This window comes from Leptonotus elevatus, chromosome 21 (genome assembly GCF_054856555.1).
Source record: "Leptonotus elevatus isolate MCC_2025b chromosome 21, RoL_Lele_1.0, whole genome shotgun sequence".
Classification (NCBI taxonomy): domain Eukaryota; kingdom Metazoa; phylum Chordata; class Actinopteri; order Syngnathiformes; family Syngnathidae; genus Leptonotus; species Leptonotus elevatus.
Genome location: NC_141259.1, coordinates 6,717,721 through 6,735,607, shown reverse-complemented (window position 1 = coordinate 6,735,607; position 17,887 = coordinate 6,717,721). Strand labels below are relative to the sequence as shown.

At 39.3% G+C, this 17,887-nt stretch overlaps 1 protein-coding gene across 2 annotated transcripts in view; it reads left to right on the top strand.

The window, feature by feature from the left end:
• The first annotated feature begins 1,354 nt into the window (after positions 1-1,354).
• Positions 1,355-17,887, top strand: part of arhgap29a (Rho GTPase activating protein 29a) — a 31,531-nt gene continuing 14,998 nt past the window's right edge. The window contains exons 1-3 of one of the 2 annotated variants that reach the window (XM_086066294.1): positions 1,355-1,695; positions 2,313-2,689; positions 17,633-17,776. In XM_086066294.1, coding sequence (XP_085922420.1) covers positions 2,398-2,689; positions 17,633-17,776 — 436 coding nt within the window. In that variant the 5' untranslated portion in view covers positions 1,355-1,695; positions 2,313-2,397. Of the gene's footprint in view, positions 1,696-2,312; positions 2,690-17,632; positions 17,777-17,887 lie in introns of those variants that run through there. The other variant, XM_086066295.1, reaches the window with a different exon arrangement.

Genomic DNA, 17,887 nt, shown 5'->3' with positions numbered 1-17,887 from the left:
ACATTTGACGAGAGCAGCAGTGACGGTGATGTGAAGTAGTTCCCAAATAAATGTCAAAGATGAACCCTACCATCTGCTGATAACAGATACTGCAGCTGGGATGAACCACTACAACATCAGTCACCATTAGGCAGTTCACTTTGTAAACCAGGCTGTCGACATTGGAGCAGTAATTACACTACATCTAATTGTAATGTGGCAGAGAAAAAAGAACAAACGCATCCACAACCAATTATTAAGAAACAAGGCAAGCATCAAGTTACAATGGACTATTAACATCAATTTTCCTTAGGCATAAATAAAATATCAATCTCTTAAGCATAAAGTAAAACAAATGCCTTAAATTGACATAACAACATCCCCAGCCATTTAATGTCCTCACATTAATTGTTTGTATAAGTAAGACTTAACGTGTGACAATCTATGATGAATAAACTACTAAATATGGTAACGATATTAAGAACCTTTATTTGATCATTGAAAAATAGAATGGAAAGGTGAAAGTATTGTTGTAATGTTTTTCTTGTGCAAAACAAAATATGTACAAGTAAATATGGTATACAGTACAGTATCAATCCCAAATTGGATACCCTGTTACTTTTGTAACTGTGGTGGATTATATTCATAATGTAAGTATTTAATTAGGATAAACCATTAGTGCATCCTACTTAATGACAAAGAATTCTATATATGATTTCCTTTTATAAATGTTAGTATTTAGGCACGTTCAGGTGAATCACTATGTATTACAATTTCATAAGAAAGTTATTTGTTTTCTCTCAATAATTCAATTTAGAAAGTAAAACATTGAAGAGAAACGCATTTATTACACAAATTCCTTAAACATATTGGGAAATACTTTTCAGAAACCCAATTCCTACTTTTAATTTTCAAGTAAAGTACATTTGCCTTTAATCGTATGTACTGTTTAAGTTCTAATTTTATTTATGTGCAATACAATTTCAATTGCATCATTTTGAGTACATGTTTTTTTCTCTCTAAATTATAGCGCACTGTCAGTGTTCAAACTGTGCATAATGTTGCAATAGCTTATGAAATATACTTTTCAGGTGGTAGGGGTGGGGGCACTGCCTTGTTTTTGATGAACATTTAGGCTACTACGTTAGTGTATTTAATGTTGGTTATTATGGTGGTACTTGTAGGGCTAAGTATTTTTTTGAGATGGAACTTGATGTAAAACGCTTGAGACTCGAAGCCAAAATCTGATTACAATGTCCTATGAATCATGTTAACTGCATTGTTTTACTTTTACCAGTAGATGGCAGTCGAATCAAATGCATTACCGAAGAGCGCTAATATCTCTCAAAGTCACTACTGACAAAACGCATCGGTGAGCGTTTCACCTGTTAGGACATAGCTTTAAGATTTATTGTGAAAGTTAAAAGCGGATGTAGATATTCTTTTACGAATAACTTTACAATTTAAAAACATAGCACCTGTTGTTAAAGGAGACGCGCGCGCACGCATAAACACAGTCACACGCGTCCACGATAAAGATAAGGTCACTCGTGGAAGGGGAGGCAAGTCGCCGTTAGACTCCAACCAGGACCGGACTGGGATACATACGAATAGCTTCGCTTCCTGTGGACTATGTTTATTCATTGCTAACCTTCTTGGACCATCTTTGCGCGTTTGGAACTTCCACAGATGCTATGTTTCCGGATTCTGCTTCGGGTTCGTATCTTTGTGTGATTTGGACTTAATCACTTCATTTAAAGTATTGCAAATGGACCAAACGTATTTGTTGTGTATGCGCTTTGCAAACGAGAGAATCAAATTACACTCCTACTTGCTTTGATTCACGTGTGTAATATTGTTGGGACCCTTACTGCATGCAAGAAACGCAATTTAGGCATTCGACTATGTGTTGTTTACAAAGTGGCGTACGTACGTCTGTCCATGCGTCAGCAACTCTTCATACGTCCTAAAAGTACACTTGCAAAATTCAAAGAGATCAAAGTGGAGCTTCTCTTCTAAAAATGCTCGGATTTTGTGGGCGTTGTCAGACTATTACTTTAGCAACGTATTTAATAGTTAATTGCTATAAAATATTTTTACGTGGGTGTAAAGAAACACGACTGGCCACATTTCTTTTGTCATCTTTGCACTTGAAAGCCATCAGGTCCAGGGTTGCATTGATTGGAGCTGTAAGATGTCATTCTTGTTGCATATTAAAAGAAAGAAAGAAAAAAAAAAGAAGCAATTTGACACCATGCAGGTTTTTGTTAGAGAAATCATACTGTAAAAACAATACTTCCCATATCTAACACTCAGTCTTGTTGACTTTGCAGAACCCTTCATCCTTATGGCAGGCCTGTGTTAAGTTTGAGGCCGGAGTAGAACCACAGGCATACAGGGCTTAAAGAACACAGGGCCATGCTTGCTGCCATGTTGCGCCAGAGCACCGGCGGAGAATCTGAAGGTGGTGGTGGCGGAAGCGCAGGAGGAAACAAACTCCCTCTGGGCATCTCTCGATTTTCCAGCTCCAGCTTGAACACTGTCACTTTGGGCTCGTCTGTGTCCGACAAAGTCTCCAAGGGCCGTCCAATGCACTCGTCCAACCTCGAAAGCCTCTCCTCAGACCCGAGCTACATCTTGCAGACAGTCAGCGATGTACGCAAGTTTGCTGATGTGCTGCTCCAGTTCAGAGGAGTTTTCGTCTCCGCACGTATGTTTGGAATAATGTCTCTTAAGAAGTGTTTCTTTAAAGGGAAAGGCAACATAAACAATTTTTTTTGACAATAATATGTTCTATGCAGCCCCATTAGTCTAAATATGATATTCTGGTAGCTATAGTGAAATATGAGTTAAGGAGCAAAATCCAGCTGTTTTTATCCAGCTCAGGGGGCGGCCATTTTGCAGCTTGCTCAGCTTGAGAGAACTGGTGAGTTGTGATTGGCCGTTGCCTGAGCCCTGAACAACATTGATGTCATCTTCAGTCTACAGCAAGTGGCAAAATGGCCGCCCCCTGAGATGGATAAAAATGGCTGGGTTATGCTTCATAACTAATGTAATATTAATCAGAATGTCATGTTTAGACTAGTGAGGTCACATATTATTGTCAAGAAAGGTTGACTTACACTTTCATCACCATCATTATCACCTGATTGCTATCTTTGTGCTCAGTCCAAAGCACCTGCTCGATGTAAAAGTTTTGCTTTGGGTGGGTAGGAGTTGATTTGCTGTTTTGAACACTTTTTTGAGTTATTTTAATTGACCACCCCGCAATAAGTGAATTTCTGCAGCATTTTATAAATACTCTATTTAAATATACCTTGGCCATGTTTTTAAATTGATAACACACAAATACTGTATCAACAGTATATATATATATATATAAAAAAAAAAGAAGCTTAACAGCGATCATTTTAACAATTCTGTGAAGTAGTGGGATTGCAAACTGAACTGTAGGGATTTACTGTGTAGTCAATGTAGCTGTCAACTAAGTGTTGTGTACACACTGGTGCTTTCACCGTAATGTACACACCCTGAAGACAGTGTACCTATTTTGTCCTCTTGTGGCCTTGGCTGCGCGGCCAATCAACTGGCCTTATCTCTCTTTTGGTTGGAGGCTATTGCTCTCTTACGGGGAAAGGCTGCTGCTGACAAAGAATAGTGAAAAGAGAAATATGTTTAATGTCGTTCTTAGGGGAGAAAAAGTTGAGCTTGCACATTTTATTATTGTAATAATGCTGTAATAAAAATAATGCTGCCCCTGTAATCAAAATAAGGCCATTATGACTATACAATCATACAGTGCAGTATTGTGCTACTGCAAACTACATGCAAAATGAATAATACACTCTAAAAACAGTTGGGTCAAAAATAACCCAACTATGGGTCAAAAATTGACCGATCCTCTACTTTGGTTTATTTGACCCAACTTTGAGTCAAGAAATACGTCTTTTAGTGTAAGACAACACATATATATTGGTCAGATCCTTTACTTGGGTCAATTGGGTAATTTTGTATAAAACAACCCAGAAATGTGGGTCAAATTGATCCATAAAGTGGATCGATCCATTTTTGATCCATAATTGGTAACTTTTGAACCAACTGTTTTTAGATTGTAAACTTGATTATATGAAGCGTCAGAAGTCTGATGACCTGCCTCAACTGGGAGCAACAGACGCCTTTTGACTTTGAGAGACTTAGTCAAACAAAATATAAGCGCCCTCTTAGCTAGACACACAGAAACCGGTTCATGATATAATTACGGTGAAGTATGGGGTGGGTGGACAATATGATTTTTAGACTGTGCTGCAGATGATTCCAAATAACTAATGCAGGAAGAAAGAAAAAACTACCTGGGAAGTGCAATGGCCACCTTCAACATAAATGGGTGACTTAATGACCACTTTTCTGAACTGCTGGGGGTCCATTTCCATTATATTGACAAAATGAAGTGGAGTCATCTTTCAGACTTCAAATTAAAATGTCTTGGGAATGTGTTCAGTAAACATGGGCTGAGTTATGCGGATGCGGTCACTTGTAGTAGATGCTAACGTGACTGAGTATTCCCATTAGGGCTTGTTTTAGCTAAATGCAGGAAACGACAGATTTGAGAGCCGGATTTGGATGTTGAAAATAAAACCCTCCACTATTGAGGAAAGTATTTATGGTATAAATTTGCCTCGATAACATTTCAAAAGTCTGCTTATTGTCTACGAATGGGCATAATATTCGCTTAAATGATTGTTAAAAATGACATTGATCGTGAATTGGTTGAAATAAGTAATTGGTGATTAATCATGTCTTGAAGCAACACTTAGGAGCTTTCAGTTTACGTTGATTATGGTGGCGCCATAGAGGACAAAAGCGGTATTGTTATATCTGAAGGAAGACCTAATTTCCCACGAGGACAAGCGCATTGCGTCGTTTTTTTAGCTCACGCTAGCAGGTAAAATCCGGGCCAATGTTGATCCTTGACTGTCCTTTCATCGGGGGTAGCTTTTGACGTCTGCCATAAAGCAGTCAGCACATTTGTCGTTTTTTTGTGTGGCAATGTTCCTACCATGCTCCTCAAAGTTGCTTCGTGCCAGTAAAAATGATAGAGACCCCCTCAGGCCTGGCAAGGGTACCGTTCAACTAGTCGATGTTTCGTCAGAAGAGTTATGAAAATATTTTATCTAGGTTGAAAAGTTCCTTAGTGTTACTTTAAAACAATTGAGGCAAAAGAGAATTAAAGGGGAAGCCGACCTTAAACATTTCATGACAATAATATGTTATATGTGACCTCACTAGTCTAAACATGACGTTCTGGTTAATATTACATTTTTGGAATAAGAGTTAATCAGCAAAATCCAGCCGTTTTGATCCAGCTCAGGGGGCGGCCATTTTGCCACTTGCTGTCGACTGAAGAGGACATCACAGTTGCTCAGGGCACAGGCAACGACCAATCACAGCTCACCCGTTTTCCGAAGCAGAACTTTGATTGGTTGTTACCTGAAACCTCAGCAACTGTGATGTCATTTTCACTCGACACCAAGTGGCAAAATGGCCGCCTTCTGATATTGATCAAAACGGCTGGATTTTGCTGCTTAACTCATATTCCACTAATGCATTATTAACTCATTCACTGCCATTGTCGGTTAAAAACGTCAAAAATTCATTTGAACTATTTCTATTAGTTTAACATTTTTTTTTCCACTTTTGTTAACAAGAGTATGAAAACCTTGAATTTTTTTCATTGTACATTTAGAACAGATATAAAATTTGCGATTAAACGTGAATTAACTAGTGAAGTTACATGATTAATTACAATCAAAAAATAATAATTTGCCTGTCGCCCCAAGTTTTAATATATTTTTAAATGAATTTATGGCAGTGAATGAGTTAACAAGAATACCAAAATGGAGATGTAGAGGTGTACAACCTTGTTGAAAATAGCATTTGGTGTGGCGATCGAATGATATTTTAGTCATTTTCATTTGGTTCTCATCTGTGATCGACATCTTCAAGGTTTAGCGTGGAAATTGAGACAGCTAACAGATTTCTGTGAGTCAGTGACTTGCATTGTGATTGGAAGTGATTTAAACCCCTCTTCAATTTACGGCCATATTGTCCACATGCTGCTTCACTAAAGTTCAAAGCTTTCAATGCTGTGGTCACTCACTGAAAGTAACCGAAAACCCTCCCACCACTGCCCTTCCTCCTCTGTTTACCACACAGTCCAAAACAATGCTCAGCTTTTGCTCCGGGTCCTCTGGGTCCCCTTTGCGGCTGAATTCACAGTCAATGACGTGAGCGTGACCCCCATTGTCCCTGGCGGCATCCCCACTCTCACACGCTCCTGTAAAGCGGCAGCGTTTCGCACAAATTGATACTTTCCCAAGTCCAGAATAGCTGCGGCCTGTGAGAATGATCCCTATGGGGCTTCCTCAGCCGAGTCCTCCAAATAAGACATTTTAAGTTTATTTTGATTAGTAGTGCATCCTTAGATGGTTATTACTGCATGGTGGAACATGTAGCCACAGCCAATGGACGCACACATGACTGATTTCTGTCTTCAGAAGTTGTTTATGTGACTTGTCTGGTGTCCACTGTCTGCACACAAACTCTCCGCTGGGTTGTAATGTAGATATTTACATTCTTCTGTAAGGTTGTGACCTAGTCCACCGCACACTTGTGAAGGACATGTCAGTGATTGGAGGGGGTTATTATTTAGAGGTTGGTCCTCACTGGGGTCACAGAGGACATCATGAGACCATATGAGTGAGCTGTGAGGGTGGTCTTCTCTGGCCCTTTTGTATTTGATGGTAAATAGGCACTCAATCATATTACCTCGTTCACTGCCATTGACGTCAAAAATACATTTTACACACACCTGTCTTACTAAAATAAGCAGCCTCGTAGACAACACACCCCGACTCCCACAACCGCTCCTGAAATCTGCACTGAATTTGAGAGAGAAAAAACAAACCCTGTTGGTTGTGGGCCAAATGTTTGCTACTTTAACTCATTCACTGCCATCGACGGCTATAGACGTCAAAAAATCATGTTAACTATTTTTATTAGTTTAAATTAGTTTCCACTTTTGTTAACAAGAGTATAAAAACCTAAAAAATATATTTTGTACATTTAGAACAGATATAAAATTTGTGATTAATCGTGAGTTAACTAGTGAAGTCATGCGATTAATTACGAAACAATGTAATCGCCTGCGCCCCTCATTGTAATCATCTTTTTTTTTAAAGTATTTTTTCCAAATAATCTTTTCTTTTTAAAAGAAAAAAGAAAAAAAATTAGGGCCGTCAAGCGATTACATTTTTTTAATCATAATTAATCACCATGACTTCACTAGTTAACTCATAATTAATCAAAATATTTATACCTGTTCTAAATGTACAATTAAAAAAATCTAGGTTTTCATACTCATGTTAACAAAAGTGGGAAAAAATGTTAAACTAATAGAAATAGTTACAATACAATTTTCACGTCTATAGCCGTCATTGGCAGTGAATGAGTTAAAGTAGCAAACATTTGGAACCACAACCAACAGGGTTTGTTTTTTTCTCTCTCAAATTCAGTGCAGATTTGGGAGCTGTTGTGGGAGTCGGGGTGTGTTGACTACAAGGCTGCCTATTTTAGTAAGACAGGTGTGCCTTCTGTGTTTACACCTTCAAGCTCTGCCAAGCAGAATGATGGCCAATTTTTGCGTCAACTGCACAAGCGTAAAAACTGCACCAGCCAGCATTAACAATGGAAAGTTGAAAGCAAGGTGTAGTTAATTAGTTTTTCCCTCCTTTGCTCAAACAACCAAATTAAAATCTAGGACATTATTAGGGCCCGAGCAGCGACTGCTGCGTGAATCACCTCGAGACATCAACATTTGGAGGCATTTGTAACAGCCTCAACATATACAAAACATTCTTAAACAGGAAATCCTCCATTTTTATATACTTTTGGAATTTGTCGCCATTTTTTGGTCCTTTTATAGAGGTCCTATTTCAACAAACAGTACAAATGCAATTCTGAATAGTAATCATTGTCAAATTACTTCACAGACATTACTTTTGATGGCATTCATTATTATTACGTTTTTATTCTGTTCTATATTCACAACAATTATATACAATGTCACAGATTCTTCTACGACAGTATTGGATCAGTGTTTAGAGCCTGCCACCATGGAGGACCTGGGTTCAAACCCCACTTGGACAACTCTTCAGCTAGTGCTGCGGAGCTTTTACTGGTAAACAGGAAACGATGGTTCGAATCCCACCTCAGACAGATTAGAGTTCAAGTGTCTTTTTATTCATTTATCTTTCAGTTACAATTAATTATTTGCAATTTTCCACATAATGTATCTTTCAAGTTACTTCAATTTCTTTAGAAATTTCACTTTGTCTAGTTTAGAGTGTTCTTGTCCTATGTGACAGTACCCAGTTTTGCGAGGGCCCTTTATAGCTGCTTGCACCTCTAGTTTTTATTGGATCTTTATTGAGAGTGTAGAAACTTGTGCTCTACAGAAATGATCTTTGTCTTAACTCATTCACTGCCATTGATGGTTATAAACGTCAAAGATTCATTGTAATTATTTCTATTAGTTGAACTTTTTTTTTTTACCCTTTTGTTAACAAGAGTATAAAAACCTACACTTTTTTTAATTGTACTTTTAGAACAGATATAAAATTTGTGATTAAGTTTAACTCGTGAAGTCATGCAATTAATTACAATTAACATTTTTAATCGCCTAACGCTCCTAATTTTTAATAATCTTTTCTTTCTTTTTTTAAATCGCATCAGGCGATTACATTTTTTAATTGTAATTAATCGCATGACTTCAATAGATAACTCACGATTAATCATACATTTTATATCTGTTCTGAATGTACAATAAAAAAAAAGGTTTTTATACTCTTGGGAACAATAGTGGAAAAAATGACTTTTTTGACGTCAATGGCAGTGAATGAGTTAATTTGCTAAGACCCATTTTGAGCAGCATTGAAATTAGTCACAAAGCTGAACATTCATTAGCATGAAAATCTAAAGCCTTTAATGACATTTAAATGCAGTACTGTACATTCATATTGAGCTTAGACTGGGTGAGGTTAATTGCTGTGCTTCAGAGGAATCCTGCCACTGACACAGCAACTTTTAAATACTGCGATAAGCCCGAGTGTCTCTACAGGAATGATGAGTGCTCTTTTAAAAATGAACAAAATGCATCTTTGATCATTCTACACGCCGTCATCTGTCAAAGCGTTATTTGAAAATGTACAGTATGCGCATGACTCATTCCCCTTCCCCTATGTCAACTATTTACTCTGAGTCATGAGGAATCTTTAGTTAATCATTATTTGAGTGAATACCTTACCTCAGGTGTTGTGTAATGAACATGGACACAGCTCAGCTACACTGTAATAGCTTAGATTTGAATTGTCTAAAATACATTTTGGGTAGTCTTGTTTCGTTTGTATCTTGTTCTTTTTTTGGACAGTGTTCTGCAATTACAATTCAGCGTTCTGAGAAACTCTGGTGTGGGTCCTCTGAGAAAGCCTAAAAATATTTTTCAGTGATTTGAGTGCAAAATTAGCCCTACTTGGGCTTTTCACCAACCATCCAGACTTTTTTTTAAAGGCTCTAACTCTCCTCTGTTTAGACAGTCGATCCCGCTGGGTTTTCTGGGATCGGCTGTTAAGTACTGCTAGCAGCTTCTTGCCTCTGAAAAGTTCCTTTTATGGTTCTTCTAATGTGCTTGTATTTAAAGCCAGTGTAAATTATCCTTTCCAACGTGAAAAAAAAAAATCATCTCTTTAAGATCAAGATACTTTGATTGTCTTGGACACTTAAAAGAATATCGTCTCGATTTAATCATAGTGTATACTTATCTTGCGAACTAAGCTGACTGAAAGGATTTATTACATTACCTTAATTGCTTCTTGTTTAAATACACCGCTCTTTACTGCTTTCTAGGGTAGAATTGAATATTTTAGGGATTAATGCCCAATGTTTTGTGACATCTCTTTGTTCTCTTTTTAAAAGGAACCATGTCACGATGAACGAAGCAACACAAGCTTCATCAGTTTACAATGGGTGGCACCTTGTATACAGGTGGCAAAGACATGCTAACTTGTCAAGTTTAATAGCCTTAACTGTACTGCAGCTGATTTGTAAGCTGTTTTCAGTTTAGAACCAGAGGGAACATCCTCTAAGTGTCTTTCTTACCTTCCCCCCTGAGAAAGATTTATATTTATGGGTACTCTTTTTTTTCTTTTTCTTTTTCTAAAGCGGCTTAGTCTGCCACACATTTCAGCACAATCCAAGATTCCCACACTTGAGACTTGACAAATAAGAATCACTGTAAAGGGAAGGGCTGTACATGGTTTTAAACTTTATAAGTCTTTTACGACTCAATATAGTTTATGCACTGGTTTAATGTTGTGACCATACAGTGGACTGAATGTTGGAATACATTGTATTTTGCGCTTATAGGAGTGTAAATGTTCTGTACTGACTTTGGATCTCATACAATGTCCCGCTGTTATAGGAATGACATATCGCTGTTGAAAATGGCTTGCTCTATTTGACGATACCAAAGGTAACAGTTGAACAAAAGTGTCGTTTTTGGGGTCTCCTCTCATGTGGCAGTGTCAACAGAATACCCATTTTGTCCTGCTGGTATTTTTTAAACAAGGGCGGCAGTTTTATCCTTCCGAATAATCTTAAGTAGCTGCTGAATTTGTGGCTTCTGTCCCTGCTTTGGATTAACGTCAACTCCAATTAGGCACAGTGGCATTAAATCAGCGATATGCATTTTCAACAGTGAGGGGCAGTGTAGCAATTTGATCGAAACTACTTTGACTGACTGTTGTGTCGAGTACATTTAATTAGTATTTTCACAATTAGTTTACTAGTTTGTAAAATCTTCACATTTCCTGAAAGGAGTTGCAGTCAACAAAATTATGTACTTTTACTGACTTTAGTCTACCCCTAATTATTATTATTTTTTAACAATATGTTCTATGCAGCCCCACCAGTCTAAATATGGTATTATGGAATAAGAGTTAAGCAGCAATATCCAGCCGTTAAATGGAGCAATAGCCACCTAGCAACATTCTGATTCATATTACATTTCTGGAATATGAGTTATGAAGCAAAATCAAGCCGTTTGTAATCCATCTCAGGGGGCGGCCATTTTGCCACTTGCTGTCGCCCGGAGATGACATCACAGTCGCTCAGGTCTCAGGTAACAAGTAATTAAAGCGCAGCTTCAGAAAACGGGTGCGCTCTGATTGGTCGTTGCCGGAGCCCTAAGCAACATTGATGTCATCTTCAGTCGATTTAGGTGGATTACAAACGGCTGGATTTTGCTTCATAACTCATATTCCAGAAATGTAATATGCATCAGAATGTTGCTAGGTGACTATTGCTACATTTAACGTGACTAATAGAACAGCACAGCCTTCAGAGCAGACATGCGGTCTGGAACTCTGAAATTCATGTTGAAACTCAAAAAAAAAGCATTGCTGTGTGGAGCAATTCCGGATTAAAAACTGCTTAACATTTCAACACTCACCTGAAAGGAATTAGGGATTGGAATGAAGAAAAGAATTGAAGGAGTGAGTGAGTGAAAGGGAGAGAAAGATTATTTGTCAGGAGTTGGTCATAAACAAAAATGAGGTACAAATCCGTGGGATACATTCTGTGACTCACTCTTCTGACGGTCTGGTTGAGGTCAGCACATATTTTCTTTGACTCCTCCAATATAGTTGCATTAATTGGACTCACGGTTAGCTGATTCCTGACTCCGTCATTAGCCTCAGGGTGCACATAATTTTCACGCCCTGCACTGTAAATGTGTCCAATAAAAACATGACCTCATATAATTATTTGTAACTTAGATGAAGATCATATCACAAATTCATATACCTCGCTCTTGCTACTCTACAAAAATATAAAACTAAATAATTTAACCTTTATCCTGTCAAAAGCTTTGCTAATCTTTATTGGTGTACTTAACCAAATATAACTTTCTCAAAAATATTTTGGAGGTCATATATGGTGTACAAAAATCAAAATTGTCCCGTAAAGCCTTCATGTTTAAAAGAATACTATTCTTCAATAGTCACAAGAGTAACTTAGGCTAGAAGGTACGCTTTCAAGTTCACAAAAGCCATTCACTCGTGATCAGGATGACAGTAAAGCCAAATAGCCGCCCTTTGTGTTCAGATTCAGCCCCTCACCTCCTTGTTATGCCCATTGACAGGTGCACTAAAAGGGGGCCGTCTTCGCTTCCTGGCCTGCCGATGTCCCTTTTGCATACAATACATGTTTTTGGGGAACAAGCATAAGCTTTTAGCCCTTATGCTTGACCAGTTTGGCTGCCAGATTATGGTGTGGGTTTTTTAGGGGTGGGGGTGTGTTTTTCTTAAAGAAGAGAGCATAGTTGGAATGCCATCTTTCAGGGCTTCAACTGTTGGTGGTGGAGGTGGGGGATATCTAAGTGGTATCTGTCTTTCCTCAATAAAACAGAGCTCCTGAGCTCAATGGAGAAGAAAATAAATTCAAACTCGGCGAGTCAGTCATGCTAGACGTACGTAAACAGTCTACGAGCGAGATGTCTACTGTGCTAAACCTACTAATTCTGTCCAAGAATGATGTCCCTGGTGCCAAACTCACTGGTATAGATGTTGAAGAACATGCTAATGTTCAATTGAAGAGATGGCTTGAGTGTAGAGGGTTGAAAAAGACGGGGGAAAAGAGCCGACCTGATCCAGAGGTAAAGGTTGTTGTTTTTTCCCCCCAAAAACATTGTCCTACACAACTGACACTGACATTGTCCAGTTTCAACAAGCTATACTTTACCACTATATGCCCTGTCTGTCATATCTGGTCGTCTTACATCTTTAACAGTTGTTGGGAGTACATTTTTATTGCTTTTTTTGTGTGTTTAGTGATCGGAAAATCTACTTGGGCACAACCAACAACCCTCGCTATATTAACAAACCTAAATTCTTTCAATTATTTATCCTTCTCGCTTATTGAGGCTGTTTCGTAGGTCCGAACAACAGTCGCAAAGTCATTTTAGCATTTTTCCTCATCATTCATTATTGTCCTCTGGTAGTCGGGGGAAGGGCAAAACGGCAAATAAAAAAACAAAGAAAATCGCGTACCTCTTAAGGACAGGCGGCGGCCACCAAGGGATCAGGATTGTCAACTGTAGGAGCATGCATGGCCCCCAACAGTGTTTTTTTTTATTTTATTTTTTTACATATGAAGCTGGCGTTAAACTGCTCTTTTGGATGTCCACACAAGTTGACCCCCGTTCACATTCCTCTGAGTTTTTGGCTTGGGAAACAAATAAAAACAACACATCCTTCATATGTGGATGGTTGTAGTGTTTGGAGTTGTTTCTGCAAGTTTCACAGCAGTGGTGTTTACAGTTCTTTTTCAGAGATAAACAAAAACAAGCAGTATTAGCATGTGTCGTCTGCGAGCGCGCTTCTATGTTGACCCCCTTCCGGTTCACGCTGCTGACGTCACACGGCTTTGCGGTCTAAAAAATAGCACTCGTGCGGCACCCTATTGGTTATTAGCCCACCTTTACTATGGCTTGCCTCCCTGTGCGATCTAACCTTTGAAGACATATTTGTGACATGTTTACTGGTTTCACACTCGATGAGACAATAAACCCCCATGCCCCTTTTTCAGATGCTTTGGACCATAAAGATTTGCAATGTGCATAATTGAGCATAGGTAGCAGTCAATGGAATGTTGCCAAGTCATATTGTCTCAGGCACTATTGGGTCATGTCATTGAAACAAAGCCCGTAATTAGTAATTATCCATCTATGGGATTGGGGGTTATATCATTCCATTTTCAGAGTAACATTTCAACAGAAAATCAGCATGTATAACCTACTATAAAATATAGTATATAATTCCTGAGTAACATTTTTGAGAAAGCTGGAGAGATTTCTGAATGTTTTATTATTATGGTGTCATCTTGATGGTGAATTCTCTGACAATGTTTTCATTATGGCTCCCCCCGCGCCCCTCGCCGCAACTCCCATCCCCACGACCAAACAAGAGGCTGGAATGTTGGGTTTCCATGACGCTAATGAAGTAAAAGCCTGGCAATGTGTTTTTGGCAGCCTGCGAGGAGCTCCTGATCCGCGGCCTCCTTCTCATCAGGCTCAAGGTCTGATCCCTCCATAGCTTTCATTCACCCGGCCTTATTATGCCATGGAATGTCTTGCACTCCTTCTCTCATAGCGGGGATGTGCTGTGCAGGGGTAAAGTTGGGACAAATCCCACAGGAAGAGAACTACCCCAAATAACACACAACCCCCTTCTCCTTTCATATTTTCCCTCCCGTACTCGCCAGAGCTCCTCCCCTGTCATGCCTTACCATCCTCCCACCAAAACGTCCTTCATTGGTGTGAAAAGTGAAAAGCTGCTGTTGAAATTTATTGTTCCATAAATGCTTCATGTGGTCATGTCTACGAGGTGACCTGTCCCACTGTTTGCTAGTGGCCCCAGGGACAATACTGAGTTTTTCTGCTCTCAAACAAGTTTGTCTTTCAAACCCTGGTTTTCCCTGTGGCCAGAAGGATCTTCCCAGAACCTCTCTTTAAACTTAATGTCCGCTCTTTAAAACAAGAGTACAGCTGTCGAATCTAAATGTGTTATTTGTCAGATATGCCTTGAACAGACCCTTCCTGGTGGGAACAAGTTGTCTGTGCTTTGTGTTTCTCACTGAAAAGCAGTTCTGGGGTTAAATAATCAGTCTTTTAACTTGGTCCCGTGCCTTGCTGTGCTGGTCCACACAGCTATAATGTCTTGCTAATTAGCCTCAATGTAGGATGGCCATTGAAGATTGCAGCCAATGAGACCTTTTAAAGGAAACCCTCTATCTTGTGGCCATTCATGGTTTAGGGTAGTCCCTAATAAACCTCTAGGTTTATGCCTCCTGTACTGGGGATTCACTTCACTGAATGGGTTGTGAAGCATGTGCCAGGATGATTCGGGCTATTTTATTTATTTTAACAATTAGAAAGGATAATGTCTGGGGATCTTAACTAAGACCAATTAAGGACACAGGGGTTGAAGCAGCTTGTTGGAAACTTTAAAACTTTATCGTGGGTAAACACACACACATGCACAGTTTTTGTAGTTAAAATTGTCATGCCTGATTAGTATCTGACTTCTCAAAGAAGCCGAATGAGTTTGTTCAAATGTGGGTATTAAAAATAGAGCCGGTGCCCGTATTAAAGCGCTTTATGATGCTCAAGTGTCTCTTTATGACAACTGGTCTGAAAAAGCACTCCTGGAGACACCTAGTGTATCCTACCAAATAGCCACATCGGTCTTTTACCCAGTTTTTTGAATGCCAAAAAACTACCCTAATAAAAGACGGTTTTGGTGAATTTAATCTTAGCCAGAAGCACGCACACATGAGATACTTTTTGGTTTATTTTAGTAGTTGGACAGTTAAAACAAAAAGGAAAGACGCTTTTGTCATTAAAATCTACCAGTTTCTTAGCAGCTGAAGAAGCTGTGCATGACATGTGATGAAGATGAATGAACATGGTTGCTATGGGGAAGGAGTGTCTAAAGGTCCTGCGGCGAAGCTTTTGGCTAGCGCAAATCATTGGAGGCAAGAAGTACTTCTTTTTTTTAAATAGTATTTTATTTTTTTGTTATTTTCATTTGAAATTTAAAGTGTCTGGTTTTAGGATACATGTCAGCTTTTTTGCATACCTTGTTAAAGATTTTTCACATGAATTTGAAAGTGTCATCGTTGAATTCCCTGTAAAGTGAAGTGATCATAAAAATGTCTTGTAAATTTGACACATCACAGAGAATAAATTGTAAGAAATCAAGCCTTTATTTCTACCGTCACTGTGCGGGCATGTCCACTGTAACCACGCCCCGCTCAACTTTCACTCAAATACCACACGTCTTTCTTATACGTACACAAACCTACCATGTTTGAGCCATGAATTATATCTGCTTAAAGACCCCAGTGGCTGGAATATATCAAACGAGTCGTTGCTGGGCTTTCCATGCTCTGACAACGGGTGCTAGCCACCAGCTAGCTTGCAAGCTAACAGGCTCACCCATTGAGTCAGCCTCCTTGCTCTTATACTTTTTATTAGGGGAGAGGCGATTCATGCTGAAGTGTCATGTTCCTCTGTTTTAGCCCTGAAATGGTGAAAAACAGTTCTTACACTACAATTCTACAATTCATTACGACGTTGTTCTCACTCAGGCTCACTTGGTTGCTGCTGCACCCCCTTTTCTCTCTAAGTTTGTATGTTCCCCCCCAATGTTTCTTTTTCCTGTAAATGTGGTTTACCTTCTGATGGGAACTTGTCACAGACTGTTTAGCTGGCTTGATTTTCCGTATCACCACAGCAAGCATTGTCAATATGTCCACGCAGACCCCCCTGTATTAGCCCCGCTGGTTGCACTATTTGTCCCACTCCAAAAAGAGAGCTAATGAATAAAAGGAAAAATGGGCGACAGCTAAAGTCTTTCTGATCCCCTTCTCCATGAGGAGGTAATCCTGGGGTGATCATCAGCGCAAATGTGGCTTTGGCTGTCAGTGGGATTGTTGGAGGGAATGGAGCAGTGTGAGGCAGAAAAATGGACTGTAAGCAACCCGCTCATAGTTATGCAACAACCAATGCTGTAGGGTTTTGCGGTTTAAAAAATAATCACTTAAGTCTGCATTATGTTACATTTTTTTGTATTGTAGAGGGGGTGATGGCTTTGAAAATCAGCTTTGTATACTACATAACAGTAATTGTATAGAGTAGTCAGGTGTCCCCTTTATACAGACATACGCTGTTTTCTTGTTAGCTTGCTGACTTCATGGCAGAACTTCAATTCCCACCCTTATCACAGGCTGTGTTTTTAGGTTTCTTACCTCATCATTTCTGTTTAAAAAGGGGCTTCTGATTAACAGACTTGCAAACTTCTAATTGTAGTAAGGTCGCAATAGGTCGTGGGTGTTTATGCACTTGGCTTTCAGGTATGAGTTCTCTATGTAGGTTACTGAGCTGACTGCAATCCCACTGCCAGGCCTGCTTTATGGCCTTGTTGCCTAGACAGACCATTGACTGCTTTAGTGTTGACCGCAACTGCTGTGAATGGATGGCAGTTGTCTGACATGGCTGCCATGGCCACCCTTTACACCAGGAAAGCCGGAATGTTATGTCGTGATCCTGTTGGCAGCACGGGTGCACCATTTGTTTGTAGGATGGGAGATTTGTAATTCTCTGGGCTCTTGATCAAACTTTCAGGGGGAATCACGCTTCCTGGTTTAGAAGTGTTTTGTCAATCAATTTGCCAAGCAACGTAACAATTTTCAATTGTTTTACTGCCAAAGGACGCACCTGGGCTTGAGCGAGTGCCTCTTTGATTTGCCGTCAGTGCTTTACCGATATACCCCCTATATTACACCAACCATTTACAGTATAAATCCATTGTAATTTTACTTCAAAATGGGATGAATGGTGAAGCCATGCAGGTCATGTCTTCAATCGCTCTTATTTCCTACATCACAGTAAAGATAATTAGACTACTTTTTCACATGAATTAATTAAAGCAGTTGGTCTGCTTGAACGCCACAAAACTCTTTCCAACTTGTGACTTCACAGAGCACCAAGCCTTCCTCCACAAGGCAGTCCACGAGCGTCTCGGGGAGATGCTGGCAGTCTTGTCGACTGTCGTCAGCAAACACCAGAGCCTCAACTCAGTTGATATTCTGAGTGCAGCTGGAACTGTCATCACTGCAGTGAAAGGTAAGTTACAATGTCTTTGGGTCACCAAATCTTTCTAATACAAGCCAGCAATTAGGGCTTGGTGACCATGGGAAATGTATATATATATATTTATTTAGATATATATATATA